Genomic DNA, 27,185 nt, shown 5'->3' on the forward strand with positions numbered 1-27,185 from the left:
TTATGAAGCAGAGGTACATAAACTCTGTCGTTTCGTGGCTACTATGCCCATCTAGGGTAAGTAACCTAGTCTCTTCAGGGTCCTCTGGTTGAGTCAAAGGAATAAAGATCTTTTGTAGCCACTCAATAGCCGTAGAGTCTGACGTCCATCGATTCTCTGTTGCTGTAAACCTCCAGGCTTCGTATGGAGTCAAGTCCAGAGGAAACCACTGCTGCTGGACAGACTTCCCCTTGTATATCACAAGTGGGGGTAGTGCAGTACCAGTCGCAGAGATACACTCTATAAGAGATGTCCAAGCTCGAGATCCAGGCTGTTTCTTCCGTATAGAACGAGTCTCAGATGATCCTAGAACAAGACCATTTGATCCTCTACCTTCTAGAATACCTGTCTCATCCATATTGTATCGATTCGAGGCCTTAATAGCTTTGATCTCAGGGATAGCGAGGTATTTGAACCATTGCCTGATCACATTAGCTGAGGCTCCATTAATACGCTGGGAATCGATAGCTCTGCTTCTCTGGACCTTGACTGAAGGGTTCCTCTTGATAAAAGCCTGGACCCAGTTCTTTCCAAGTGGTTCGGTGTCTCCGTGGATCTGTAGGATACGCTCGGCGAAGTCTTTGAGCTGTTGATAGGTTGGTGGGAGGCCTAGGGCAGCCTGGATTTGAACCCATTCAGCCAGATGAGATTCCTGGGCTGGGGAGAGCCTCTGGTAGTCAGCGAAGGCTATATCTCTTGACTGGGCTCCCTGAATCCGTCGTGAAAGAGTAGACCTTGGGACACCATGCTCATATGCTGCTTTTCGGAGGCTTTGACCGGTCGCTATTGCTTGAAGAGCTCGATAAATATCATCTTCGGTATATTGACTCATATTAGTGTAAAGAAGACGTACATAAAATTTCGTAACGATTGAATCGATATTGGTAAAGAAAAAAGAGGTTGAAGTTAGAGGCTAGCGGTGTTGATGAGGCATTTCTGGGTGTCCCACATGTGGGGGTGTCCCGGATGTGGGTGTGGGACGTTATATCTATTTTTACTATCATTTCCTCTCAACGACCTGCCGCCGGTTGGAGGGCGCATGGGCTACGTGTCAGCGGTGGGCAGTGAGGCACGGGATGGAGTTCGCCCCTGACAAGAGTGAGCTAATGCACTTTACTAGGGCCCGAGAGCCCTTGCCGCAAAGTATTCGCCTTGGGGACGCCACAGTGTCGCCGGTAGTCTCAGCGAGGTTCCTAGGAGTCTGGTTCGACCGCAAACTGACGTGGCACGCCCATGTTGAGCGTGTTAAAACAAAAATGGCAACTCAAAAGCTAGCCCTGACAAAGCTAGTCAATATGTCGTGGGGCTGCGATCTTATACGGGCGAGGCTGTTATATACGGTGGTTATCCGTAGCGCGATCGCCTTCGGGGCGACTGCGTGGCATACTATAAGTGAGGAACCGACAGGGCCAGCTAAGAGCCTGATGGGGATACAGAACGAGTGCCTCCGGGTAGTCTGTGGCGCCCACAAAGCGACGCCGGTTCGCCACCTGGAAGCAGAAGCAGCAATCCCGCCACTAGACCTCTATCTTAGTGCCCGGGCTGCTAAGTTTGAAGAACGGCTACGGCTTAGCGGGAAGAGAAATCTGCTTCGCAGCGCGAGCGCTAAAGCGTCACATATACTCCGGCAGGATAGGCCGGCGAAGAGGAAGCAGGCGTCGCAGCTACTCCGACCGGCAGGGTACACTATGGAGAAGGAGGCCCGGGGCTTCGAGTGGATGAGTGAAGAAAAGGAGGCCCGGGGCTTCGAGTGGATGAGTGAAGAAAAGGAGGCCCCGGCTGCCCTCCTCGGCCACTGGAGGAAGAGATGGCTCACCGGAGCAGAGCATCACGATCGCCAGCGACGCGCTATCGCTGAGGAACCGGAGGGTCCTTCGATGCAGATACCGAAGGGGGGCAAGTATTTCGGCCTGAACCGACCGGAGGCGTCTACGCTGTGCCAGATCAGGACGGAAAAAATAGGACTAGCAGCCTTCTTATTCAAGACAGGGGCTTTTGGCGTGTACTCGCCGCTATGCCGCTGTGGCGACGCCCCTGAGACGGCAGAGCACGTAATCCTCTTTTGCAGGCTGTTGGAAGGGCCGAGGGAACGATTACGGGCCGCTATCGCACCACGGCCACTATACTCTCGCAGAGACCTCGCAACGGCAACAGGAGAACCAGTAGTTAGTGGGACTATTGTAAGGTGGCTGCTAGGGACGGGTCGGACAGCTTCAAGGCCCAGATAGCATCGATCTTCTCAGGGGGGACTTTGTTGGTAGGTTGAGAACCAACGTAGTATGGTAGTGAACGCAACGCAGTCGCCAATAGGGCGAACCGACGACGCAGCGTATGTATTTAGTCCAGCCATTAGGGCACGGTTTGACATATGGGAGTACTAGTAGAGGTACCGGGGGCTTCGAGCCTACGGCGTATTTAATAATAATAATAATTTCCTCTCAGCTTTCCACGAAACCCATCAAATAGAAGCTCTCTGGATTTCCTCGATTTAACCAACCCCGGAGGTGTTATATGATTTTACGCAGCTGGAATCCCAGTCGCAGGGGTAGCCGCTCCTGCAGCACCCGTGGTATTTTTCCCTGCTGCTCCTCCCAGAGGAGCCCCTATACTGCCTAGCCCGGCATTGTTTCCACCCTGTTTTCCTCCCGCGCCGCCTGTTAGCCCTTCAAGGAGGCCGGAAAGTCCACCACTCGCTGCTGCTCCGTTGGCTGCTCCCGTTGCAGGGCCTCCAGGTGCCCCGGCGCCGCCCGCGGGCTGCTTGCAGTTACTTTTGGCCCGTTAGTAATGAAGAGCGTTGACTAAAAGAAGGACAGTTGTGAGTAGAGTTACCCAGTGAGTTGACCTTGGGACTTGGTGCAAGTTCCACCTCCCTGTTTTTGTTTTCGTCAGTCCAATTTCATGTGATTTTCTGCATAGAGTAGGCTGTTAGGAGTAATTGACATACCGAGAGGATACAGTCACCATCGTCAAAGCAAGTGGCGCCCTGCTGTGGTTGGGCCTGGGCCGATACGGTTGCAGCGCACATGGCTGAAGCAAGGGCCAATATTGTAAGACGCATGCTGTCTGATGTCTGGCTATAAATGTTGAGTTGACGATGACTTTGAAGAAATATTTCAAAACTGTAGTTATGAATGAAATCAGAAGACGCGTTTTCGATACGCAATGAGGATTTGATCTCTTATCTATCCATGAAGAGTGCTGCTGACTGATATCCCCCATCGCTACCCAGGCTTTCATGGCCTCTAACACGGGGTTGTAGTCAACTGATTAGAGAGTAGACTTAGGTTTGTGGCGGAATATGTCTATAGTTTCATGGGAGCGTGTTATTAAGCGCCGGAGTTCATCCTTGGACGGACATCAGTTGTAAACCTATTTATTCAACGTGATTACCTAACGTAAGGTTGAACTAACATGAGATTTTGCAAGCCTGGGGGGGTTTATCCCCATCAGCAAATGAAATTATCTATTTGTGTTCGTATTGAAGGTTTGAACGACCTTCGTCCCAACCGCTGAGCCCCAACATATCCACGGCAGACAGAGGGATAAACTCGCCCCTTGCATCGGTGTCTCGTATTACCCAACGCAGGTTACAACAGGGGAAGGGATCGTCAGGTTTCAAAGGTCAGCATGGGCCGTTGACAGGATATCTCACCATGATCAGATGAAGGAAATAAAGTGGCAGGTGCCAGGCCGTGAATCTTCCGACCATAGCGCTCGCGTGTCGAGACGAACTGTTGACTAGCTATGGTCCCACGGATGAACATAACACTACAAGAGAGAGTGATGGTTATAAACCCACCGAAATGAAGATAACAGCCGTTATTCAGGCCTAGCCTACCTCTGATGCGACTATTGCTTATGAGATTGGGGCGGACACTCGGCATAAGGCAGGTCTACTGTGAACATGACCAGTAGGTGAAAGGCTTTAGGGGCCTGGAAGAGATCTAGTGTAGGAAATGCTAAATCTGTGGCTTGGTGGACACTTAATATTGACATAAAAAAGCACCCTCTTTGAGCTATAGCTGTCATGAGGGATTGTAAAATGCCGTTGCTTGGGCTAGCTACCCAGGTGCATTGCTGCTTTCCTTCCAAATTTAGCAAGTCAAGTTTGCAGTCACCAGATGCCATCGAAAGCTCAAGCCTAAACACCCAGAAGACATAATTCTGCAGTGAGAAACTTGGCCCCGGTGATGATGAGACACTGCAACACTTCCACAATCCATTCCATATCAACACCACAACTCATCCACAATGGCTTCACGAAACCGGAGACGGCGACCTCCGCCTTAAACGCAGCATCCACGAGCTACGCCCCTGGAAAACATACCCCACAGCCCCCAAGGGCGAAACTTAGGATCATGGAATCCATCTCGGGCAATTTACTCGGCCTTGAGCACGACCGCCACTGCCGTCGGCTCGATTCAACAGACTGCGATGCCGAGATCAAAAGGGGGGAGGGGATTCCTGGCTTCGAGAATTGGTAGCTGTCATACAGGATGAAGGCGCGCAGAGCGTGGAGTTCGTGTTATGTCGTTGTCGTGAAGCAGGGCAACACAGACATGAGCATGATTTGGGTGTATAGTTGATGGAACACGACGGCCGGATGTGTTGATATCACTAAAGATAATCTGGGGTTATTGGCATTATGCTGGTACGACATGGCCAGGGGCGATATGCACGTCGTTGTTAAAACAGAGGGACACGTTCTCTTCGACCTTGAAGGAATCCAAGTGTTGCCACTGTCTGCGCATAGTTCGCTGCAAGGTGCACGAATGACCCTCGTCGCGCGGCAAGCATGCTAACACCCTCCTCTTCGCGTGTCCTATATCCTTTGGACTAATGGCCATGACCCGGCAATGGCTTGGGCAACGACTTGAAGAACCCACCAGCGCAGGCGAGCGGAAACTCAATTCAATTAGTCACACTTGTTCAATGGAACGCAGGTGTCACCGGATGAACAAGGGTTATTTAGTATCCAAGGATGTTCCTTGCCTTTGGCTCTGTTTTAAGATGCTCGCTATCGATCTCCTCGTTGGCCATCGCAGTATTAGTTGAAATATGGAATGCCAAGCCAACCACATCATGAAGTAAGATTCAAATCAAATCGTTCGTTCACTCGTCATCCATGCCGTCGATATCGATCGCGTCCGGATTCGACGCCACCACTGGCTGTTCCTCCTGTATCAATGTCCCCGCAATTCCTTCAGTCGACGCCACAAAGCCCACAGGCGCACGTGCTTGTCGTTCCAGTTGCTCCATGGCATCAGTGACCTCAGAGTCAACCTCTCCATTCGCGGCAATTGCGTGGCTACGCGCGAGGGCCTGCGAGGCGATGAAGTTGACATCGGTGTTGTATTGTGCCTGGACACTACGCTTGATGCGCAGCATCTCCCTGTAGGTATCTTCATTGCCATGCTGGACTTCGAATTGCTCCCACTTGGTCCAGAAGGCAGGGTTGGTACGTGGATCACAAAACTGCGAGGCGTGGCCGTAGATGGCGCGGGCGCGATCGATCTCACCGAGGCGCTTCTCCATGTCGGCAAACTTGAGACACATATCTCGAGCTTCTTCATCAGGGAGTGCGGCGATGGCACGTTCGTAGATGCCCCTAGTTGAGGGAAGACCGAAGTTGGAAGCCGACTTGGTGATGTAGAAATTGAACATGTCGGCTCGGTCTTCGTCGGAAACCGCCTGTGTTGCTCGGTCGTAGATTCGCATGGCATGCCGCGCAAGTCCCCTCTCTTCTTCCAAATTGCCGTACATTAGGTACAAGACCTTGGCAAATTTTGGCGGGCAATCCTCGACGGCCTGCTCAAAGAGATCTCTAAGTCGTTCGATGCCAATCTTCCGGTCAACCGCCTTGGTGAGGTACAAGTTCCAGAGCTCGAAAGCCACTGGGTAACTGAAGAGGTCTAAACCCCTTTCGTAGATCTTGAACGACTCCTCGTAGTATTTGTGGTCCTCCATCAACTGGGCGTAGTTGACAACCGTCTGTGGGGTGGCAATTCGTAGCTCAAATGTCCTTTCGTACACCTTCTTCGTTTCGTCGAGGGAGCTCACACTTTCCACAAGATCCACGTAGAAGCTCCATAGCTTCCAACTCTTGTGCACTCTTTGCTGCGGAGATAGTGTCTCGTCAAAGTAGTCGACGTTAGACCGCTTCGGTGCCTGGACGGCCTTCGCCATGATTTTGACCGCTTCGTCGAAGTTCTCGTTACGCAGTTCCATTTCGGCCCATTCAATCCACATATCAGCCAGCTCGGCTACCGACTTGAACGGAACCTTGACTGCTTTCTCCATAATGACCCGCGCGTTCCGGATGTCACCCCCCTTTTCGTAGAACTTGGCGTAATTTGCCCAGAGCTGGTGGAATGGCCCGACAGCTTTCTTCGGTTGAATGGCAGCGATTGCGTTCGTGTAAGTTTGGACAACTTCTTGTTTGTTGTCTCCCCACAAGGCCACGCGCTTCTCCCATTCGGCTACAGTGTTGGGGTTCTGACGCAGCAGAACATCGTTCAGCAGGAACGGGCGACGGTCCATTAACTGTTCAAAGCGCATCATGCGTATATCGAGATCGAAATCGGCGTCTTCGTCCTCGATATCCTGATCAGTCCGCTTCGAAGCTAGTTCCATTAATGCGCCGATGATGGACTCCTCGAATTCCACATACGTGTCGAAGATGAGAGTAAAGTCGCGAACGGTCATGACAGTTGTGATACCCTCCTCAAAGATATCCCTAGCCCTCTCGAAGCTCCCCCTCCGGACCCAGTATGTTGCAAGACCACAATAGAGTTTCCCCCTTTGGTCGGCGAAGCGATCGATGCCACTGCGGATGATGCGCTCGACGTCGATACCCGACTCGTGGCCAGTCTCAATATCGTTTGCGTGTTCAACAAGCAAATCAATCATTTCGCCCCATAGTTCGTAATGCCCCTTCCCTTGCTTGCTGTTGAAGCGGGCGTTGTTCAGAATATCCATGTACTTCTTCACGGCCTCCGTGTATAGCCCCACTTGAGTCAGGAGCTCAATGAAGTCCTCGGCATCTTCGGGATGGACTTGCATGTAACGGCGCCAGATCTTGACAGCAGTCTCTCCTGCGGCAGAGTTGGCGAATGGTCGATATAGAGCCCATATCCTGTTGTGTTGGGTGATGGGCAGTGCTCGAAGGGCTCGGTCGAAAGTGTGCCGCGTAAGGGTTACCAGTGGTTGCTGTAAGAGGAACTTCAGATACATTTCCCATATTCGAGGCATCTTGTTCAACAGAATTAGGGCCCTCTCAAAGAGCGCATTGACTTTGCGGTATTCGGAGGCGAAGATCGCAGCATTAAGCTTCGAGACATGTTTCGTACGGAATCGGAGATACTGATAGGTGTTACTACTTCGCAACTCGAATGGGACAAAGAAGGGCGACCATACCATTTTCCAGAGCTTGTATGAGCGCGGGAGTTGTATGCATGCTCGTTCAAGAACGAAGGCTTGCTCGAGGACGGTGCCGTGCTGAAGCTTGAACTCGATGTAGGCCAGCCATGGTTTCGTGTTTCCCGGGTCCCTCACGATGTCCTGCTCGTACACGGCGTCTTCGTCGGTCTGCACAGGCAAGTTAGTCATCGGAGACATAATCGTAGGGCTCGGTAGGTGCCATACGACAAGGTAGAGGTCTGATTTCCTGGCGGAGCTCGAACCATTTGACACTCCGTTGGGCGCCATGTCGGCTGTCCTTCTGAGGTCTCGTCGCTACGGTCTCGTTCTCGGAGACAAACTCGGTGGAATTGCGGCGACAGGATTCATCAGTGCATCTTGGGCCCAGAGGATGCTGGCAGTCGCAAGTAAGTGTGGTGAAGTGGGCGTGAAAGTCGCGACTGGACACTAGACTCGATATTTTATTTCAATGCGCTGCCCTGTCGTTTTCTGGGTCGTAGCACCGGCGCGCTGCATCGAAGGATTCAGGTTTTATGACCCAGTCATAAATGGGATACAATTGCTGCATAAAGCCTGCACATATGGTCCGTGTGCCAACGGGATTAGCCGCTTCAGTTGCTCTGGGTCTGCCAAGAGCTTAACAGTGATGCAACTGCAATGGAGCTGCGCAACTTCAAGTCGACTCTGAATTAACCCCGTCACCTTGAAAGCTTTGCGGCGAGCTCTCTTCAACAAACCCTATCAACCGACAAAAAACCCTTGAAGCGTTTCCGACGATTCGACGACATATTCTTACACCTCGAACCACCCTGTCACGCCATTTACCTCTCTAGCCATTAGCTAGCCACTCACTAAACAGTTACCAACGTAGCTGCATTTAGGTGGAGAGCTATTGAAGATGTCTGGAGCTGCGGTGAGTTCCCACACGAGCTGGGCAAGACGGTTTTGAAATGTGTTGGATCTGATGCTTTTTACAGGATCGCGAGGCGGTCTTTCCCACGCGGCAGTCGCTGGGTTTAATGAAGGCCAAGCTCAAGGGAGCTGAGACCGGCCACAACTTGCTAAAGCGCAAGAGTGAGGCTCTGACCAAGTATGTTATCGCAGTCTAATTGCTGCAGCTATACTCAAGATGACTGACATGTGTACTTACCCAGGCGCTTTCGAGGTACGGCATTGCCCTGGTTAGAAAGACTGTCCAGCAACTAACTGCGACCACAGACATCACACGCCGAATCGACGAGGCAAAGCGCAAGATGGGACGAGTCATGTCGATTGCCGCCTTCTCTCTAGCCGAGGTCACATACGCTGTAGGGGGTGACATTGGCTATCAAGTACAAGAGTCCGCCCGGCAAGCGCGCTTCCGCATCCGTACTAAGCAAGAAAACGTCTCCGGTGTCCTGCTCCCCACATTCGAGAGCTATCAGATGGAGGGCAACAATGATTTTGGTCTCACTGGATTGGGAAAGGGTGGTCAGCAGGTCCAACGCTGCAGAGAGACGTATGCCAGAGCTGTTGAGGCCCTGGTTGAGCTTGCAAGTCTGCAAACAGCCTTCGTTATCCTAGACGAGGTTATCAAGGTTGTTAACCGCAGAGTAAACGCCATGTAAAGCCCCCATGACACCGCGAATAACGATCCCTACTAACATCGCAGTGAACATGTCATTATCCCAAGAACAGAAAACACCATCAAGTGTAAGTAGGAGTCTAAGCAACATCAAGCATACAGGACTAATTGTGCCACCAGATATCAACTCGGAACTTGACGAGCTCGATAGAGAAGAATTCTACCGGCTGAAGAAGGTTGCCAACAAGAAGCAGCGAGATACTGCTGCTGCCGATGCAGAGATGAAGGCCAAGAGGGAGGCACTGGCAAAGGACCGAGACCAGGAGAATATCGAACCCGACGAGACTGGCCCAGCCGACATGCTGGCAGCAGGGGAGGAGGAGGATGTCATCTTTTGAGCCAGGGCTCGCCTCTAAGATTGCATGTCTATACTTTAGGGCAGTCACAGCGAAGCGTGTTTTAAGTTGTCGAAGAAAGTACGGCCTTAACCACTGCTTTTGTATACGCGCTCAAGTAGGGACCTAATGAAATTGCTTGAAACCTTGTGAGATACCATCCGTATCTTGTTGGCCCAGACGGGGTGGAATTCATGGCTACCCCTTTTTGTTCCATCTCTCATCAAGCAGCAAGCGAAAAGCCCTCAGTCACAGCGAGCCGAGGCGAAAGTTGTGACTGAGTACAAGGTTCTTGAGTGGGCACTGCTTTCACTGAACCACTATCAGCCGAAACCATAATAGTTGCCTAGGAACGGTAACAGGTTCTTTGTTTCAAGACATCAGTCCAAAAACGCCTGCTATTCTCGCAGCTGGTTCATGCGTAATTAAATCTTGTACCGGCTGCTTCTAAGTTGGCCGAGTTGGTCGAGCTGCGGAGTAGTGTCTTCCAGCGCCGCAAACGGTACATAAAGGGAGAAGAGGGACTACTGAACTCCAAGATCAGCAGTGGACGTCCATGTTGTTTTTGCTATTTTTACTTTTTCACACATCATCGCGTATTGCCTGCAGTTTCGGGGGTGGTGGTGGGGAGAGAGGGAGAGTGCGGGGGTGCTTGGTTTTATTTTTCGCCTCGTTGGTTCGTATTTCGCTAATTTCTCCCGAGAATAGCTTCTATTCCCCCTTTTTGCGGGGGGTGGTACTAGATCTGGAATGATCAGGCCCTACTATGAGACAGGTGTGTGACTACCCTGCTTTGGGACGATGTTGAATATATATCGATTCGTATAAGATACAGCTGCATGCGCCATTTGGAAGCTGCTGGACCCTGCTTGTCATGGCAGTTAAGACTTAAGATCCATTATGAGCAGGGGCATTGAAACCTGCTGTAATGAACGACAGCCAAGTATTCCAAACCATGAGCCCTGGTGAGATGAAAGTTCATCCAATATGAAGGAACGGTCAAGGTCTGATGGTCGATACGTCCAAGAATAACTCAAATTACTTAGCACAGAACAATAAATCGCTGAGAACATCACATTCTATCGGAGTATGGTTCGTTCTTGTGGTTCCAGCTGACATAAAATCATGATACGACGCAGTGTTTAGGCGCTTAGAAGGAGGGAATCAGAGTCGAGTGCCTCAAAGCAACTACACTGTACACGACACTATTTGTGCCAGTCGACTAGCTAATGCCTGAGATTGCGACTTGAAGGCCATGTGGAAGTTTCTAGTTACTCTCGGACTAAGATTTGACCAATTCCAACTGAGGGTTGCCTGGGGAACATCACAAAGGAGGCCTAGACCAATTTTGTGATAATCGTAATTCTTTTTCAGTACATGCAGCATCACATTCTCATATCTCAGCAGTAGGTTACATATTATATCATGATACCCTGACTCATAAAAGTTGAAGACATGGTCGTTGTAGCATATGGGGCATCCTGAGACCAAATGAACAGGAACTGGAGACTCGATTTTCATAGCGGTAGAATTATCCGATCAAAAACGCCTGTGAAGAACGAACCAGAAATGTAGTGAGTCTTCATTCTCTTGCATAGACCTCTCTGTCATCTCCAAGGTCCGAGCAGTCCTCCAACTCAAAATGAGATCCCAGAGCCGCTGTAGCTGCCCTGTGGCCGTCTGATGTATGCCAGTGCCTCACAATACTAAAATCATGTCCTCCCACTCTCCATTTGGTGTGTCCATTAGGCCCAATGGGATAAAACAAACACGTCGCAGAAAAAAAACATCACCTTATGTGTACACTCCAACAGGATGACACCGAACACACGAACTCTGGCCCCAGCACATGCGCTTTCCTGAACTCTCCCAACGACAAGAACCATAGAGCCGCGCACAATTACACCAAACAATTCAGACTGACCCCTGAGAGTCTTTACTTCCCTTGCGCTTGTGGCCTTCAACAGCACCTACGACCTTGTCCTTTGCCTTTCCCAGAAATTTCTTAGCATGCTTCTGATGGAATTCGGCGTCGGCGTCGCGGTTCTTCTGTACGTGGCCGTCTCGCGATGGCGGTGTGGAGTAGATGGAACCCTTGCGCTTTTGGAATCGACTGGGCGGCACTTTGCTGGCATCTATGGTAGAGGTCAGATGGGGCTATTCATAGTGGATTGCAGAATGGGCACATGGTAGGAGGGTAGGGCGAGGACAAGAAACGAGAAATGCGAAGATGTTAGTGCAATGCTACTACCAACAGAGATAATACGGGGAACCGATCTGTGTCTGCGACAAACGAATGAGTACGCACCCCACTCTTCTGTGGCCGAGTAGTCGCGAGAACCGGTTCGTACTCTGGGTGGGTGGACGGCGTCGGTCTCGCTGCCAGGCACGCGGGTTGAGCCCTCGGAGTCAAAGCTATTGGCGAACTTCACGCCTGTCTCGGCGGGAGGATTTTGGGTGAGAGGGCTTGTGTGTTCATTGTTAACGGTCTCGCCTTCTTGCAGATGGAATGGTTCTGGATCTCGTTAGTTCCCTCTAGTAATTCCATCAGAGTAGACAATCGATGTTGTGATGACGTGCTGGATCCAGATATGGTGAAGACGTACCAGTCTGGCCTTCCATGGCGACTCGTTGATTCTCCTTGGGTGTTATCTTGAAGGACGAAGGTCGATTGGATAACTGTTGGTTTAGTTTAGTTTGATCGAGTAGAAAGATGGGAATTCGGGGTTTGGTTAGTGATCAAGCAAAGATAGATGGGGCGATGACCTTTAGGTTGATGTATGTGAGGACAGAGAATTGAGTTCACTGGTAAACTGCCAACGTGTGATATATAGTACGTCTGGACCGTTGGGTGCCTTCCTCTTATGTGGCCCAAAACTGCCATCATGCTTTCCTAGGTGTATGATTGCCTCCAATCCAAGGAGGGCATTGCTCGCGTCCTCCCAGGCTCCTGGCTCAACCGCTCACACCTGATGGACTTGGCCAGCCAGTAGAATATCTTCTCTGGCCGTTGGTCATTTGCTTAATTTCGGGACTTAGCACGACCAAGGCAGTCATTGCATTCTCCATCCGCATGGTTTCGGTTTACCAATCCCCTTCCCCTCCTTGACCCTCCACTACGGAAATCAAGGCCTTGCGACACAACCATATCGTCGCGCTTTCCGCTGAGAGGGATCTGATGCCAAGATATTGCCAAGATCAGTCTGGTGGCACTGGGATGAATAGCAAGAACAGGGCTGTGCTATCTCCGCAGGCCATATGATATCCGATTGAATCTGTATCATCATCTCTCGCCAGAATGCGCGATGATGCTAGTGATGCACAGCACGCCTATCCATAACTTCTCCGCACGGCTGACGTCACGCTGTGCAATTCGCACGCTAACCGATATTGAGGGAAGCAGCGAGGCCAATCCCGCTCCCACACAAGGAAGGAAAACGTGGATGATTATCATCGCCATCTACGCAACGCAAAGGTTAGGGGGGGATGGTGAGCTCCGAGTTAGGTCTTTTGTAGATAATGTTGTAATCCCCCCAGGCGACAATGTGCAAAGCAAGAAGCTGTCGAACCTGCAGCTCGATCAGTACCTGTGGGGAAGCTGTACTATGGTATCATGGATAAGTTTTCTATTGCGTGTTTGTACCGTGCCCCACCTAGGCACGCGCCAACTCTTCGCTACCTGGCTTGAAGGGACCTTCATAGCTGTCTGAATATGATTAAGAGAAAACGTTGTAGTAGTGTGAATTTCGGCTTTCGATTTACCACCGTCGAAATATAGGGTTCGAATTCGTTGGCGATCCGCTTCTGTAAGGTGTTTAGTCCCCATTGTAGTTGCTGAATACGCGATAATTAGGACGCGTTAACAGCAAGTTGGAATCAGAGGTGGAAGTACCTTTTCGTTACCATGAGTAGGCTAGGCAAGAATCAGTATAGCGTTACCTTGACAGTGGTCCACTGGTACTTGTCAAGGGGGTGAAAACTTTGGCCTGATACCGTAGTATGTTCATTTCGGAAAGCATTTGCAGTTGCCACTAGGATGTTCGCATGATGACTGCCGTTAGCAGATTGTGAGTCGTTGCGACGTTCCACCACATGACGAGATACGACGCCGTGACTAGATGCAAACCGCTAGCAGAGTCTGGACCCGAAAGTACAGCGGGGGTGGGTCTGGGGTAGCCGTTGAACGCAGCAACTACCACTCTGCGATCAGTGACGTAAACCTTCTTCCCACCAACGTTGAGCGCTCATGGGTCCTGACTTCACAACAGTCCTTGGCACCTGCTGTCCGCCAGTGTCTGGGGTAGCCGGGGATTTTAGAATCGCAATCGGGTTTACACTTCACTTGTTTTGAAGCCTTCGAATGGAAGAGAACGACCTGGGCAGGAGACACAACAGTAGCAGCAACTGCAACTTGAGATGGAACGCGAGAGAGGGAGGCCGCTAGGGACAGCGCCAAAACACGCGCATTACATCAGCAGTGACGAACTATAATATACTGCAACCCAAAAGAACGGAACTGCCAAGCAAGAATGCCTCCCGACTGCTCTCGGACCTGACAACTTCATACGGTATGAGTGGCTTTGGCTTCCCACTCTTCACCCTCCACATTCATCAGTATCGCTATCGGAATTCCACTCCCTATCACTGTTTGGAACCAACCTGGGGCCCGTGTCGAGATGAACCGGTGCCTATGTAAGTCAGGCTTGGGACGCCTTCGTGGTGTGTAAGAGGACTTCACACACCGCTGGAACCTGGTGTGACCCGTAATACGCCAAGAGATACTTTCATCAAGTTCGTTGTTAGCCTACTTGGCGTTTCCATTTCATTGTTGGGTTCAGCTTAGCGTTACGAGGATCTACTGACTATTGACTGCTCACATGAGCTTGGCTGCGCCACAGAATGATCCCACGATTAATGAATTGCCTTCCGTCTCTGATCGACCATTCTCCCGTCAAGTGAGTAACTGACGGGCAGTTGTGATCATTGCATGACTGGATTAATCACATCCGGGAAAACAGTTTGGCAATTATCCAACGATGAGCAGAACCTCATTCTCAGCCATGAAGCGCAGAGCGTGCAAATTTATTGTATTATCCGTATTGACCATTATGATCTTGATGTCTCATCTGGGAATCAATTGAAGACACGCGTGACTGGTAGACGCTTAATGTTTCCCGTGTTTTATTAGTCCAGCTCGGGGCCAAGGCCTCATATCGCTAATTTGGCACATCTACGAACATGCACATTCACATTGCATTGCTAAACCCAAGAGTTTGGTAAGGAAAGTGTTTGTATATTATCTAAGAGCCCCGAACCCGGCCAAGTTCCCCAGATAACATACAGTTTGAAGACAGCGGATTTTTTAAGTATTAGGCATCAGCATCAAGAATCATTCACAGCTCTTCTGCTCACGGCTCTTAACTTGGCTCTCACGACAGAGGGTCCAAGGAGCCCCCGGTTGACTCGCAGCGACAGAGAGGGAATTTACTCCTCCTCCTCCTCCTCCTCGTCCGCCTCATCCTCCACAACAGTGGCGGCGCGCTTCTTCATTGCGGAGAGCTCCTCTTCGCTGCGCTTGAGAGCGAGCATGAGACCCCGGCGAGCCGCAGCAGGCGTAGTAGTGCCAGCAACTGAGAAACAGAGTTAGATATATGGAAGTGGAGGCTGTCAGGGACTGCTCACTTTGCATTGGCACAGCACCACCGAATGGTCCGGCGCGAGCGGCGTTCTGGCAACGGACCACGCAGACGTTCTCTTGCCCGGCGACAGTACCGGTACAGCTGGTATCAGCGGGGATCGCTGCCTTCAGAGGGAAGTCGGTCTTGGCGCCGGCCCGATTGCGGGAGTTCTGGCCGGGAGGAGTCTGTGTTACTTGGATGTCGGTCCACTGAGCACCGGTGGCATCGGTATTCATCATGCAGGTGTAGGGACCACCTCCGTCACCGTTGACCTGGTGCAGAGTCATGGTGAGCTCGCCACCGGCCTTAACCTGGGGAAGCATATCGCCAGTCTCAGCCATGATGGCCTTCGTGCCCGCCTCTATGTCGTTATCACCAGCACCGACGGTCTCACCGAAGGTATCAGCGGTGTTGCCCTTAAAGCGGGTCGAATCCTGCTGGAATGGGTTGCGTCGAGTTCCATCACGGGGAGTTGAGGTGTCAACACCAAGAGCCACTACAGCGGTTGTTAAGGTCATGACCAGGGAGAACGTGTTTGTGTGGAAGGGGTGCCAACTCACTTCCGGAGCCACCGGCATCACCGACAGCCTTGATGATGGCACCGTGGCCAGCGACAAGCTGGGCGGTAGCGAAGAGCCCGAGGGCGATGACGGCTTTGTAGGAAGACATGTTGTTATGAAAGAAGGAATTAAAAACTATGAAGACCTGACCGGCAGGAGAAGAAGAAGTGAAAGTGGAAGGTTTGAAGGGAAGGCTGGGAAAGCTGAGAAGGCTGGAAAGACTGATGCTCTGAATCTGTTGATGCGATGACGGAAACAAAGGGATTGGATGAGCGAAGCCTCACTTCTTATAGACATTTCGTCTGGTGAGTTTCCTAGCAAGATCAGATGCCACAACCGAAGATATCGCGATACTTCCGGTCTAGCTGATGCATCTTGCTTCATTGCTATGTCCGATACTGCCAAGCCAAACACGTTTCCGAGTTTGAGGCCGTTGGGAGCAGCATGCTAGATGCGATGGCGTGGTTGTGTGAAGATGGCGAAGTGTACAGTTAACGGAGACGAGCCTCACAATTTTTGAGATGAAGTCTAAAGGTTTCTGTGCGGAAGAGGCTGTCATAAGGACTAGTGGGCCAAGAAAACATAGTAAGCTGAAGACAATGGGGCATTGCAAGCCGTTGCTGGTGTTCAGGGTGCTTCATGGGTGAGCCGCAGACCAAGACGTGACACTTACATGTACGACCAATCGCATCAAACAAAGACTAGAACTAAGCTTTTGATCCGCACGCAGATCCGCGCGAAGACCCGCATTTGTTTGGCAATGCTAATACGGAGAATGCTTGGATAGTTGAGTCTCGTCGAATGTGCATCTGGGGAGTTGTTTGGGGGGCGACATCAGGAGTGGCGCTGACTAGGCAGGTGTGGTGGTTGGTGGAATGCTTCTGTCACAAGAGGAGGCTTCGGGTTGAGGCTCCAGGATGACGCCTGTTGGGGGGTAGAACCAGGCTGTGCGCGAACAGGTCAATGCTATAAACCTGTATTGTCAAGCCTATAGGGACCAATCAGCTTAGAGAATGGAATGCAAATATTGAACGAAACCTCGGGTGACAATGCTTCCAACGCAGCTTGGCAGTTTCACGGAGTGTAACTCCGTGTCGTTTCCGGCCTCTAGGTCCAAGCTTGCATCTGTAGATCGCCTCAGCCAAGGATTCGTCGACACGCTTATGTTAGATGTTCTGCGTTTGAGTGTCCACAGTCCTCGTATTGTTTGGAGGTCGAGTTTGATCGCGTTGTCCAAGCAATGTTTTAATGACGTTGGTAGCTCCATCAAGTTCTTCGGGAAGACCCGACCGAAGCACCCACTGGCACGGCGGATAGACGTGCGCAAGTGAAGCTCGTGAGATGCTATTCATCACTTGTTGGCTCGACTGCTAAGAGCAACGGCAAGAAACGGTACCGAGGTCGCTCAAGTAATGAAAAACACGTAAATAAGTATGATGGGGGCTACAGGCGGCTAGCGAAGTCTTCGTATCTGTGTTGCTTCACCATCAGTGGCCCCAGGAACGGGGCAGGATGCTAATGCATTGTCGTCTGTGCCGCGGTATCCTCAGCATCTGCAAGATTACTCACTTTGGAAGAAGTCTTATGCGAGGCCACGGCAGGTACTGACACAATGGTGCGCTCGCACTTCAAATGCAGAGTGAGCACCAAGCAGATGCAGCCCTGAAGTAATTGAAGATTTACAGGCTGGGCAACAATGGCTCTGGCGCTGCAGGTCGCTGAATTAAAGACTGGCGCTAGAGAAGAATTCCCCGAATGCTAATCTTGGCGCAGATCTAAGCGCCTTATCGTGCCACACGCGAAAGCCACTGGCTAAAAGTTCCGCAGCCAGGTCTGTATGCGATATCTTGAGCATCATGAGAAGATATCAGACTAATAATTGTTTGTACACCAGACTAGAGCATCTGCAAATTTCGAGTTAATATCAATAAGAAATAGGCATTATTTCGTATCTTTCCAAAGTTGGTGCGTCTTCACCAACTGACCTACCACGCCTGCAACGGCCAACATGCACAGACCACGCGGGTCCACATCAAACAGAGGAATTTGTCTTGACGTGCGAAGCTACGACCAACCAGAGTAAACTGAATATTTGAGGCACTCAAAGCCTCTAGAAGGACGAATCACGCACTCATTGCCGAGATTGACGATTTCGAACGTTTAGATCAGCGTCGCCATTAGTGCCCGACGACTGATAATACTCTCTGCCAGATGTGATCAACCTTCAGAGTTACGACCACTGGACGGAGACCTGAGCTGAGTCACTTCAACAGGTCAATCGATGAGTCGTTTGCTGCTCGGCTCGCCACTCCACCGACTCCTTGTCTCGACCAGGCTTGGACCAGAGCTAGTCATTCGCGGCATCCGTTCGCGATCGTTTATTCTCATGTCAAAGAGGAAATCTGATGTTTTGGACGACGCATTAGCGCCTCAAAGGCCATCCCAAATCCGCAAAATGGACACTGTTCTTGCCACTACAATCATTGAACTGACCCCAAAAGAATCGCAATTGAAAAGTTTACTTCTCGATGCTGCTAAATATGTCGACGCGTCACAGAACATGGATGAGCCTGTCGTGCTGCGATGGGCCGGGGGATGGGTCAGGGACAAACTGCTCGGCATCCAATCCCACGATATCGACACAGCCATCAATATCATGACTGGCGTGTCCTTCAGCATGGCCATCATTGAAATGTGCGAACAGCCTGATATTGCAGAGAGGCACAATCTCACTCCGACGGATATCGGGAATCTGCATCAGATCGCAGCAAACCCAGACAAGTCGAAGCATCTCGAGACTGCCACCATCAGGCTTTTGGGCTATGATGTCGATTTTGTTAATCTTCGCAAAGAGACATACACTGAGGACAGCCGAAATCCTCAGATGGAGTTCGGCACCGCCGAAGAAGATGCATTGCGTCGAGATGCGACCGTCAACGCTTTGTTCTACAACCTCAACTCTGGAGAACTCGAAGATTTCACTGGTGGCTTGGCAGACATGCGATCCAGGCTCATACGGACGCCCCTGGAGCCGTTCCAGACTTTCATGGATGACCCTCTACGCGTATTGAGACTGGTCCGCTTCGCAAGTCGACTCGAGTTTACCATAGACCCTGCCGCTGAAGAGGTAATAGGCAATCGCCAAGTGCTTGATGCTTTGCGTCTCAAAATTAGTCGCGAGAGAGTTGGTGTAGAAGTCGAGAAAATGCTGAAAGGTGAGAAGTTCGGTTTGGCAGGTTTCAAGAGCAACAGACATCCTGACTAATCATGACAGGCAACCATCCAAAGAATGCCCTGCAGCTTATCCATAATCTCGGGCTTTACCATACAATATTTACAGACCCTGACAACGCCAAGATATCCCAACCAAACATAGCCAAATGGGAAATAGTCTATGAATGTCTTGACACCCTGCGGCGGAATAAAACACCCGGCTCTATCTACGACGTGTTTGTCAGGTCAGATGAAGCGGCCTACTTTGCCTGGGTCCTCGCTGCCCTTTGTCCTTGGCAATTAGTCGAGCAACCTCCGCATACTGGCAAAGGAAAACGACCCCCGCCTCTCGCCACCCTGGCTGGTCGCGAAGGCATCAAGGCACCCAATAAACTTTGCGATGTTATCACGGCGTCTCATAAGCACAAGGGCGATATCATGGCTCTGAAGACGGCTGTTGTTCAGAAACACCCAAGCATCCACGAGCGGCATCGATTCGGCATGGCCATTAGAAAATGGGAGGCGAATGGTGGGCACTGGAGGCTGCAGGTCCTTTCTGCCCTTCTGGTTGAAGCGATTGGCCTCGAACCTAACGAGAAGCAAAGGGTTGACGAAAAGTTTCTGGATGAGTGGCAATCCTTCCTGTATCATATGCAAGAGCTCGACGTTATGGATGCCCCGTCTTTGAAGCGCTTGATCGACGGTACACAACTTGCCAAAGCTTTGGACGTGCGGCCAGGGAGGTGGATGACCGCGGCTTTAGATGTATGTGTGGCTTGGCAGCTGCAGAATCCTAACGCAACGGAAGCTAGTGGCGCAATCGAGGAAGTACGCCGGAGGAGAGACGAGCTCGGCATACCGCAGTAAAATAGCACGAAGGCCTTGCCAGTGGTGGCATAAAATCGGGACAGAATTATCTTGCCAACTCTCATGCTTGACTCATCTCCATGACTCCTTTCCAGTTTGCTGTCAACATTGTATGATTGCACATCTCCGCTTGAAGTTTCTTCCTGCCGAGAAGAAGCTTCTACACCCTAAGACCTGAGTTACTCAATATCGGTTTCGTGCCACGCAACGCCAAGATCCGTGGTCATCTTGTCTTTAAACATGCGAAGGACCCTAAACAGCCTTGAATGTTTCCACTCCTGTGCTTAAATGACGTTCCGGGAAAGTACTGGATTCATGCCGCTCTCATTGCGCCTTAGTCGTGTTCACCAGGCCCTTGAAACCGCTTACTGCGAGGATCTTGCTATAGGCTTTCGGTCTCATTCATTCCGCAATCTTGAAAAAGTGGAGCGGGAGGCCAGCGTTGCCGTAGAAGGTAGTGGAATCTTTGAACAGGAGCTTGGTGCGTGTGCTTGAAAAATAGCAATGCCTCTTGGAAGAGTTGAGGCGACCTCGGAGTTCACTGGCCGGGTACGGTGTGTTTGTCCTGGGTACTCGAGCTGGTCTAGCTTCTCCTATCGAGGCCGAACAGTTTCACCGGACGAAGACCGTATGCCCGGCGGTCGAGCACTTTCCATCCCGGTGGAATCTCAAATCAGGGTTTGTCAGTCTCTGCCTCATACTTGGCTTTCGTCGAACTTTTTGGTGCTTCAGCAGGTTTTTCTTCCTCATCCACGGTCTGCGATGGCTGTTTCCATGAGACAGTGCATACCCATCGATCACAGACAACTTCGCTGATGACGGCCCTCGCCGAACTTCGTGGCGCACTTTTGGTTTGGTTTACAGTGGCCGATGCCTCTTCCGTCCTTATCTGTACTGGCGAGTTTTATGCCTTGCTGCTGTTGGACCTTCAAGGCTATTACACCAAACTACCAGTCTTGGCAGGATATATGGCCACTTACCGTACGTTATGGGCCAATGTGACCACCACCCATCGAGCCACACAAGTCCTGCCTGTGGGACAGGCATCGTTCATTCCTGTCTATATAAGGCCCTTATTGCCGCTATTCACTTCTTTCAGGACTCTCCAGAGATCATGACATCTGCAATACAAGACCATTTGTCCGCAATCCAATAGCTGTCACAGATGGATCGTTGCAACGCTCGATTCAGATTTAAGAATCCCTTCGTCCGCTACGATAATGCCGCGATAAAATTAGTTTTCCACTAGGATACGTACGAATTAGATGGTTCTGAGAAACTTGCGAATAGTATTGGCATCAGTATGGGGTTACGACCGTAAATGCTTCTAAAAGGTGGATATTTGCATATCAATGCCTCTTGCATCACACTGGAGACCCTCCGTAGATAATCATGATTCCTCAATGTGAATAACGCACCACCCTCTACTCTGATATCGAAGTTGGGAAAAAAGAGATATAGTTGCCGTGAAGTAAACGTCCAGGGGTATACTCACGCCCCAGGCAAATTGATACACTGCACAGCATATGGAGCAGAATGGTTTCCTCAATACTGACTGTCGAATCCAGCATAGTCCACAAGCCTGTATTGAGCTTGCCTGTCTTATTTTCCTTGCGTTCAACACAATTATGATTCAGATTTATCTCAGCAGATAAGGAACAGTCTACCAGACATCGAGCTGACCACGGATCAGGACTACCTAGTCATCTAATTCAGCACAAATTCTCTGTAGTGTTTAAAGGAATATCCATGTGTTTGGACTGGCGAAGGAATATGGCAGATGCTTCATGTATACAAGATCATTGCTATATGTAGTACGCCTACATCTATATAAGCCGCGTTCACGAGGTCTTGCATGCAGATACACATGAAAGGGAATTCTCCACGTTTGAGGCCAATTGTAGCATATTGAGAGTCTACAATGTATCTTGACGACCTTTTTCTAATTAAGTTACACAGGAAATACGGGAATATTTGGTATGATAGCAGTAATCACTGGGAAACTTACTGGAATGAATTAGGGGAAGAGGTGAAAAGTTTGGACTACACCACGGAGCCATTCTTGCAGAAATTATTAATAATTAGCAGGTCACAACATATTCACAGAAATACTAGACCCAAAGCTCTGGTAAACCGAATAGCTAGGACCTATCATGCAGTGATAGACTGCTTAATAAAAGTTCTATACCGTCTAGTTAGATTAAATTACATAGTCAGACCAAGTCTCAACTCCCCCAAGCTTCACCGTTAATCTTCACAGAAAAATCGCAATCATATAATCTTATAGCCACCACTATCTCAAGAGTTGTACCACGTGTTTCTTCAATAAATCCCTAGCCCCCATCACAGCAACAGCAGCACAAGCAAGCGAGACACTCCAGATCGCAGCATCCGCCCCACTTCCCCTTCTTATGTTTCTTCTCGCTGCTCTTCTCACGTGCAACGTAACCCATTTGCTGTTGTGCGTTCATGTGCACGTTTGGCGTATAGCCATCTTGTTGGGTATAGTTGGGCTGGTAGGATGTGGGCGGTGCTTGGGCATATGAAGGTTGTACTGGGTAATGTGTCTGCCCACCTGTTAGTGATTTATGTCCTAGAAAGAGGTTCGAGGAGACTGTAAGTTTATTGAGCAAGATGTGGAACTTACGGAGTGAGACATTGTTTTGGATGGTGTGATCAGGTCTGGTGTAAGTACTTAGATGGCAACGTTATAGTTTGGTCTGAGTTGTGTAAACTCTCCTTGCATAGCTTGAAAGATTGAATAGCTTCATATAATTGTTCAGATACCTCCAGTACCCGTACGTCATGCTGAATAACTTTCATTGGATGCGGCATCTTCAGTTCGATGACCAAAGCACAGCTTCTAAATAAAGGCACGGTGCGGGGCATTCGGCCGCTAGTGGATCGATCCCCGTCTCTGAAGGACTACCACCATGATGCAGCTGACGTCTTCCTGTAATATCTCAGGACTATTCATGCTGTGCCTTACTTATCTAGTCACTTGATTGGATGGATGACGATAGGGGCTTTGGATGCTGAACGCAATAGAAGAAAGGTTAGCTACGCCACATGAAATGGCGCAACCATATGACCATTATGAGGTAATGGTTATACAACTACATTCAAGAGCGCGTTTCGAAGCATGCCATAGAAGCTCTCAAAGAGCCCATAATCTGTCCCTTGCAACCACCGCACCACCACTTCAACCTTATCCTGGATCGCTTGTCCTTTCTCAGTCCGGATGGAAATCGCGAAACCAAAGGCACACTCAGCAACCGTTTTATTCGCACCCCGGCCGACTGAGTCCTCTCGCTTCACCGAATGCCTCTCCTTGCTCCTGCGATAAGCTCTGCTCCAGACATTGCCATTTGCGAAACCGACCACCCTCAGCCTATCTTCGTCCATGTTCCAGGACACGAGATCAAGTCCATCCGTCACATCTTCAAGCTGGGTCCAGAAAACATTCTCCAGCTGCTCCCTGCCCCCTTTTCTCGTCATTTTCGTGGCGACCGAGAATTCCGTCGGGGGAGGCAGCAGTTTCTTTCCCGCGGCCGGCTCGAACCCCCGACATGCCTCGAGACACGACCTCCTGTTGCCGAAGCTCCATCCGATGGCCCACCGCCGAGTCTTGTTGCCTGGAAAGAACTCCGTCACAGCGTAATTCTCAATGCCTTTCTCCTTCAATAGGCCCACGACCACTTCGAGGCTGGACTGTTTCCCAAGCATGGAAGTGTACCACTGGATTCGCTCTCTGAGTACGAGGGACTCATCCAGGATGCGTTTGATGAAGCCAACCTCGCCTCCATCACAGACCATCTCGTTGAGGGCGCCGGTGCACACGCTATTGGGAGGCTGAGACTTCTGTTTCGCCAGCTCGAGGAGTTCAGACTCCGAAGTATAGAAGGGGGGATTGGTCATGACGAAATCTAGTTCTTTTAACTTCAGCTCGTCCAGTGGGATCAGCAGATCCTCGACAGGGCGCTCAAAAACCTGGATCTGGGACTGAAGATGATTCATTTCGACGTTCTTCCGAGCATAGCAGAGAGATTCGTCGTCGATATCAGTAGCGATGAAATTCCACGGCCGTTGGATGCCACCAAGTAGGGGATAGATGGCGCTTGCCCCAGTGCCAATGTCTAGGCCCGTCACCTGCCGACCTGGCTCGTAGATGTCTGAATATGATGATGAAGTGCTGTCGATGAGGTTCTTCAGCCATAAAATGTAGTTGTGCCGATTTGGAACCGGAGGACACAAGCGATCTGAAGGCAGGTCGACCTGGAGGCCAAAATCGAGCTTCAGCAATGTCTTGGTAAGCTGCATCACCGACGCGGGGTCCGTAAAGTCAAGATGTCGTCCATCTTTCAAACAGGCCAAGAAATCTGCATCTTTCTCGCCTAGGGACCGAAAGTCCGGCTCGGTCTCGTAGAGCTTCCGGTAATATGCATCATCGCGGCCGTCTTCTGCTGAGCTTTGCAATTCTTCAGTGTCACTTGCAGCGTTGTTCGCGGGATCGTCCTTTGAAAGCTCCCAAGCCGCTTCCTCAGCGAGTCTTGCGGCGTTCTCCACCCGACGGGCGGCCGCTAAACGTTGGAAAGGTGTGAGTCTGACCTCGTCACCAGAGTGTTTCCGCTTCATGCCTCGGCGCGCCGCGACTTCACCATCCAGCGGTGCCATGGAAAGATCTTCGTAGCATACACTTTAACGTGATACAGAGAAGGTCAGCGCGTTTCGACTCGCAGCGTGTTCAGTCTGGCCGCGATGCTTAGAGTATTGCTGGGTCAAGACAACACTGCTGCCTCACGAGCAGATATCTCCGCCAAATTCCCGAATGGCACGTGACCTGGAGTCTACGTTCACTGTGGACTTGATGTGATCATCATATATTTAATTTTTGGACCATGGCCGTGAACTCTTTTGTTTTTTAGCATCCAGTGACGAGTAGTGACCTGCTCAGGATGGAAGGGATGCATCGAACACTTAACCGCACAGCGATAGCACGGCGTTGCCGTCTCTGTTTTCCGGATATCGGCATAACAAAGCAAACCAAGGTAACTTAGGCTATTGGAATCCTGCCAGGTCCCCAGTGTGTCCCATATCTAACACTCTACTTATGGTCACCATGCATCATTGCATGACAATGATGGGTTGCTTGCTTGTCATATCTCCGAGGTTTCTCCCCTTGATACAGCGTAGTGCCATTAAACCGAAAACGTGCAGCTGGGGCCGGCGCTCGGGCCAACCAGACGCGTGGGTGAGCAGCGCCGCCTTTGAGCGCGCGAGGCTGAGCGACGCTGCGGGGCCCTACAAGCGAGATACTTTAGTGTCCTGCGGCTCGGACCCCCCCACCTATACTTCCCTTCTTCACCTTCGTATGTAGCCGGAATGCCAGTACCAGTGCGATCCCACAGTACCGATATAACTTGGAGGGATAGACGGAATGTCGGCTAGGGGTTTATCCGTTAATAATTCTTACGTACCTAGAGAGAAGCTTTAACCTATACATAGCGACTAATTACCCCTAGTTGTCGGCTGGTGTAGTTGGTCACTTCGCTGGTAGATAAGTCCCGATTTGAGCCTCGCCCACTTGGGTCGGTGACGAGTCGCGGGTTCGAATCCCGCAGCTGACACACAAGGGGGTTTAGTCAACCCTTACGGCGCGCTGCCCACCTTGTTGACTTCGCCTACCTAGCGATAATAGGGAGATTGGTGCAGTTTAGGATTACGAGCATCCTAGCCAGTCGACCGTCAAGCACTACGTCGGCGGAATATAACTCGACAGCCGGTCCAGAATTCGAATCGTTAATCCGACCCCTTATCGGAGCCCCTCTCGCCGCGATTCTTGCGAGCGTCTAGACCACGTTACGGTCTATCCACTTGAGCGTATGGTTGAGGTGTATACGCTCGACGAGAACCCCAATTAGCAGATACTACGACTTGTCGCGACAAAAAATAGTCGAGCATCTTCTGCACATCAGTAGCATCCCACCCCTGAGGACGCATTTAAGTGCCACATTACCACACTTATCGGTAGTTCAGGCAGGGGTTGTAGCACAGACTTAGGGAGGGACAGGAGGTTTAGTAGTCGTTTGGCTACAAGTTTACCTGTATAACCGCCCGACGCGGCTTAAGGGCCCGCTATATCATCTATAGCCCCTTAAGGGAGTACTTGTAGAGGTACCGAGGGTTAACACCTACGGCGTATTTAATATTTTTTATATAAGCCCAGATCCAATCGCAAATTTTCCACGATCTCACGCGTACTTACCACCAGCTCGTCCAGTCAAATCCCCTGGATTCTCCGGGAATTTCTGCGAAAGGCCACCAATGCGGCTTCTTCGCCGATGACGAGACATTGCGTAATCAGTTCAAGAGCACTGAAGTTAGCATAAAAAACGAGACCCCCGCACTTACGGGCAAAGTCCTGATATGGTAGAATGATCATTAGCATATGTGAAGTTGGCTGACATGTACTAGTCCTACCTGGCCTGAGTGGAGTTTATACAAGACAAAATCCCTAGCGGGTCTACACGAGATATTTGTTCCTGCGATCGCTGCTCACTTAGAAACTCCACAAGCCAACAATACCTATCCCCAAAGAGGTTATCGAAATTATTATGATACATCGCTGCATCCTCCTGGGCCTCTTGCCCTTAGTCAGCCTTGTGGCGGCAGGACCATCGTCACCATTCCTCAATCGACGCGCAATAACATGTCTCAAAGTCGGCGCCACCGCAACAGCAAGCTGGACGAACAATGCCGGACAAGCTTGCACGTTCACCGGGATGGTGGGGAGTAACTACGGCACGAATAGTGTCAACGGCGGGGAGTGCGTCTCAGCCGGACACGTCACGAGTATTCCCGAGATACTGATATCTGCTATCTAGTTACTCCTGCAATGGCCGCTGTGGAGCTGGGTGCAACGGTGTGGCAGTTGGCAACGTGTACACCCAAGATTGTTTCTCGCATGATATATGCTCGTGGTTTAATAATGCTAGTGGTGGGGCGAGGTGAATATGAGGCTGTCCTTACGCCGAAGGAATGCAATGACTGATGATTACGAGCGACGTAAATTGCGGTGCGGCGTACAGTGCTGCTGTGGACGACACAGTAGGGGGAGGGGCCCTCGCGGGTTGCTCGCAGACGAATCCGACAAATGTCGCGGTCAAGCCGGTTGGAACACCTTGCAAGTGAGTATTGATGGAACTCGATTCTAGGATCACAAGTAAGTTTGATTAATTTTCTACATTCCCTTGAGCAGCATTTAGTTGTGCTTGCGCCGATGGCGATACTGAAGGCTACTGAGCTGTGCAAACCATTCGCCTACCATCTAGACGAGCGGATTCTCTTTTAGCATTGGTGTCGTATTTATCCGCCAGCACGTACCGTTATTCCTGCCTTGAACAAACATTAACATTTCGTATAAGGATGTTTGTGCTTTTCCACCTATATG

General features: G+C 50.6%; 8 protein-coding genes and 1 non-coding gene across 9 annotated transcripts; 4 read left to right on the forward strand and 5 right to left on the reverse strand.

Annotated features, from left to right (window-relative positions):
• Positions 1-5,151: 5,151 nt before the first annotated feature.
• On the reverse strand, positions 5,152-7,647 carry BCR38DRAFT_351372 (uncharacterized protein; the record flags this gene model as incomplete). Its single annotated transcript, XM_040856635.1, has 2 exons — positions 5,152-7,401; positions 7,456-7,647. 2 exons carry the CDS (start codon positions 7,645-7,647, stop codon positions 5,152-5,154), a joined length of 2,442 nt encoding a protein of 813 aa, XP_040712056.1.
• Positions 7,648-8,116: 469 nt separating this feature from the next.
• On the forward strand, positions 8,117-9,815 carry BCR38DRAFT_398600 (ATP synthase subunit D-domain-containing protein). Its single transcript, XM_040857694.1, has 6 exons — positions 8,117-8,371; positions 8,436-8,548; positions 8,613-8,623; positions 8,677-9,061; positions 9,110-9,150; positions 9,203-9,815. The coding sequence occupies exons 1-6, from the start codon at positions 8,357-8,359 to the stop codon at positions 9,418-9,420; spliced, it is 783 nt and encodes a 260-aa protein (XP_040712057.1). The 5' UTR covers positions 8,117-8,356; the 3' UTR covers positions 9,421-9,815.
• A 1,059-nt stretch (positions 9,816-10,874) lies between these two features.
• On the reverse strand, positions 10,875-12,380 carry BCR38DRAFT_58040 (uncharacterized protein). Its single transcript, XM_040865491.1, has 3 exons — positions 12,024-12,380; positions 11,726-11,932; positions 10,875-11,552 (listed from the first exon to the last, which is right to left on the reverse strand). Exons 1-3 carry the CDS (start codon positions 12,037-12,039, stop codon positions 11,332-11,334), a joined length of 444 nt encoding a protein of 147 aa, XP_040712058.1. The 5' UTR covers positions 12,040-12,380; the 3' UTR covers positions 10,875-11,331.
• A 2,521-nt stretch (positions 12,381-14,901) lies between these two features.
• BCR38DRAFT_460212 (uncharacterized protein) lies at positions 14,902-15,764 on the reverse strand (the record flags this gene model as incomplete). Its single annotated transcript, XM_040862388.1, has 3 exons — positions 14,902-15,047; positions 15,100-15,591; positions 15,656-15,764. The coding sequence occupies 3 exons, from the start codon at positions 15,762-15,764 to the stop codon at positions 14,902-14,904; spliced, it is 747 nt and encodes a 248-aa protein (XP_040712059.1).
• Positions 15,765-18,110: 2,346 nt separating this feature from the next.
• BCR38DRAFT_488520 (uncharacterized protein) lies at positions 18,111-19,735 on the forward strand (the record flags this gene model as incomplete). Its single annotated transcript, XM_040864281.1, has 2 exons — positions 18,111-18,870; positions 18,930-19,735. The coding sequence occupies 2 exons, from the start codon at positions 18,111-18,113 to the stop codon at positions 19,733-19,735; spliced, it is 1,566 nt and encodes a 521-aa protein (XP_040712060.1).
• Positions 19,736-21,876: 2,141 nt separating this feature from the next.
• On the reverse strand, positions 21,877-22,557 carry BCR38DRAFT_444669 (uncharacterized protein). The gene is made up of 2 exons (XM_040860952.1): positions 22,383-22,557; positions 21,877-22,302 (listed from the first exon to the last, which is right to left on the reverse strand). The coding sequence occupies exons 1-2, from the start codon at positions 22,392-22,394 to the stop codon at positions 22,069-22,071; spliced, it is 246 nt and encodes an 81-aa protein (XP_040712061.1). The 5' UTR covers positions 22,395-22,557; the 3' UTR covers positions 21,877-22,068.
• Positions 22,558-24,871, reverse strand: BCR38DRAFT_444670 (uncharacterized protein). The gene has a single exon (XM_040860953.1). It carries the CDS (start codon positions 24,407-24,409, stop codon positions 22,844-22,846), a length of 1,566 nt encoding a protein of 521 aa, XP_040712062.1. The 5' UTR covers positions 24,410-24,871; the 3' UTR covers positions 22,558-22,843.
• Positions 24,872-25,259: 388 nt separating this feature from the next.
• On the forward strand, positions 25,260-25,362 carry BCR38DRAFT_t291. Its single transcript has one exon. It is a non-coding gene; the product is annotated as a tRNA-Thr (tRNA).
• A 747-nt stretch (positions 25,363-26,109) lies between these two features.
• Positions 26,110-27,177, forward strand: BCR38DRAFT_444672 (uncharacterized protein). The gene is made up of 3 exons (XM_040860954.1): positions 26,110-26,561; positions 26,620-26,957; positions 27,160-27,177. Exons 1-2 carry the CDS (start codon positions 26,350-26,352, stop codon positions 26,744-26,746), a joined length of 339 nt encoding a protein of 112 aa, XP_040712063.1. The 5' UTR covers positions 26,110-26,349; the 3' UTR covers positions 26,747-26,957; positions 27,160-27,177.
• The last annotated feature ends 8 nt before the right edge of the window (positions 27,178-27,185 follow it).

This window comes from Pseudomassariella vexata (genome assembly GCF_002105095.1).
Source record: "Pseudomassariella vexata strain CBS 129021 chromosome Unknown BCR38scaffold_13, whole genome shotgun sequence".
NCBI classification, from domain to species: domain Eukaryota; kingdom Fungi; phylum Ascomycota; class Sordariomycetes; order Amphisphaeriales; family Pseudomassariaceae; genus Pseudomassariella; species Pseudomassariella vexata.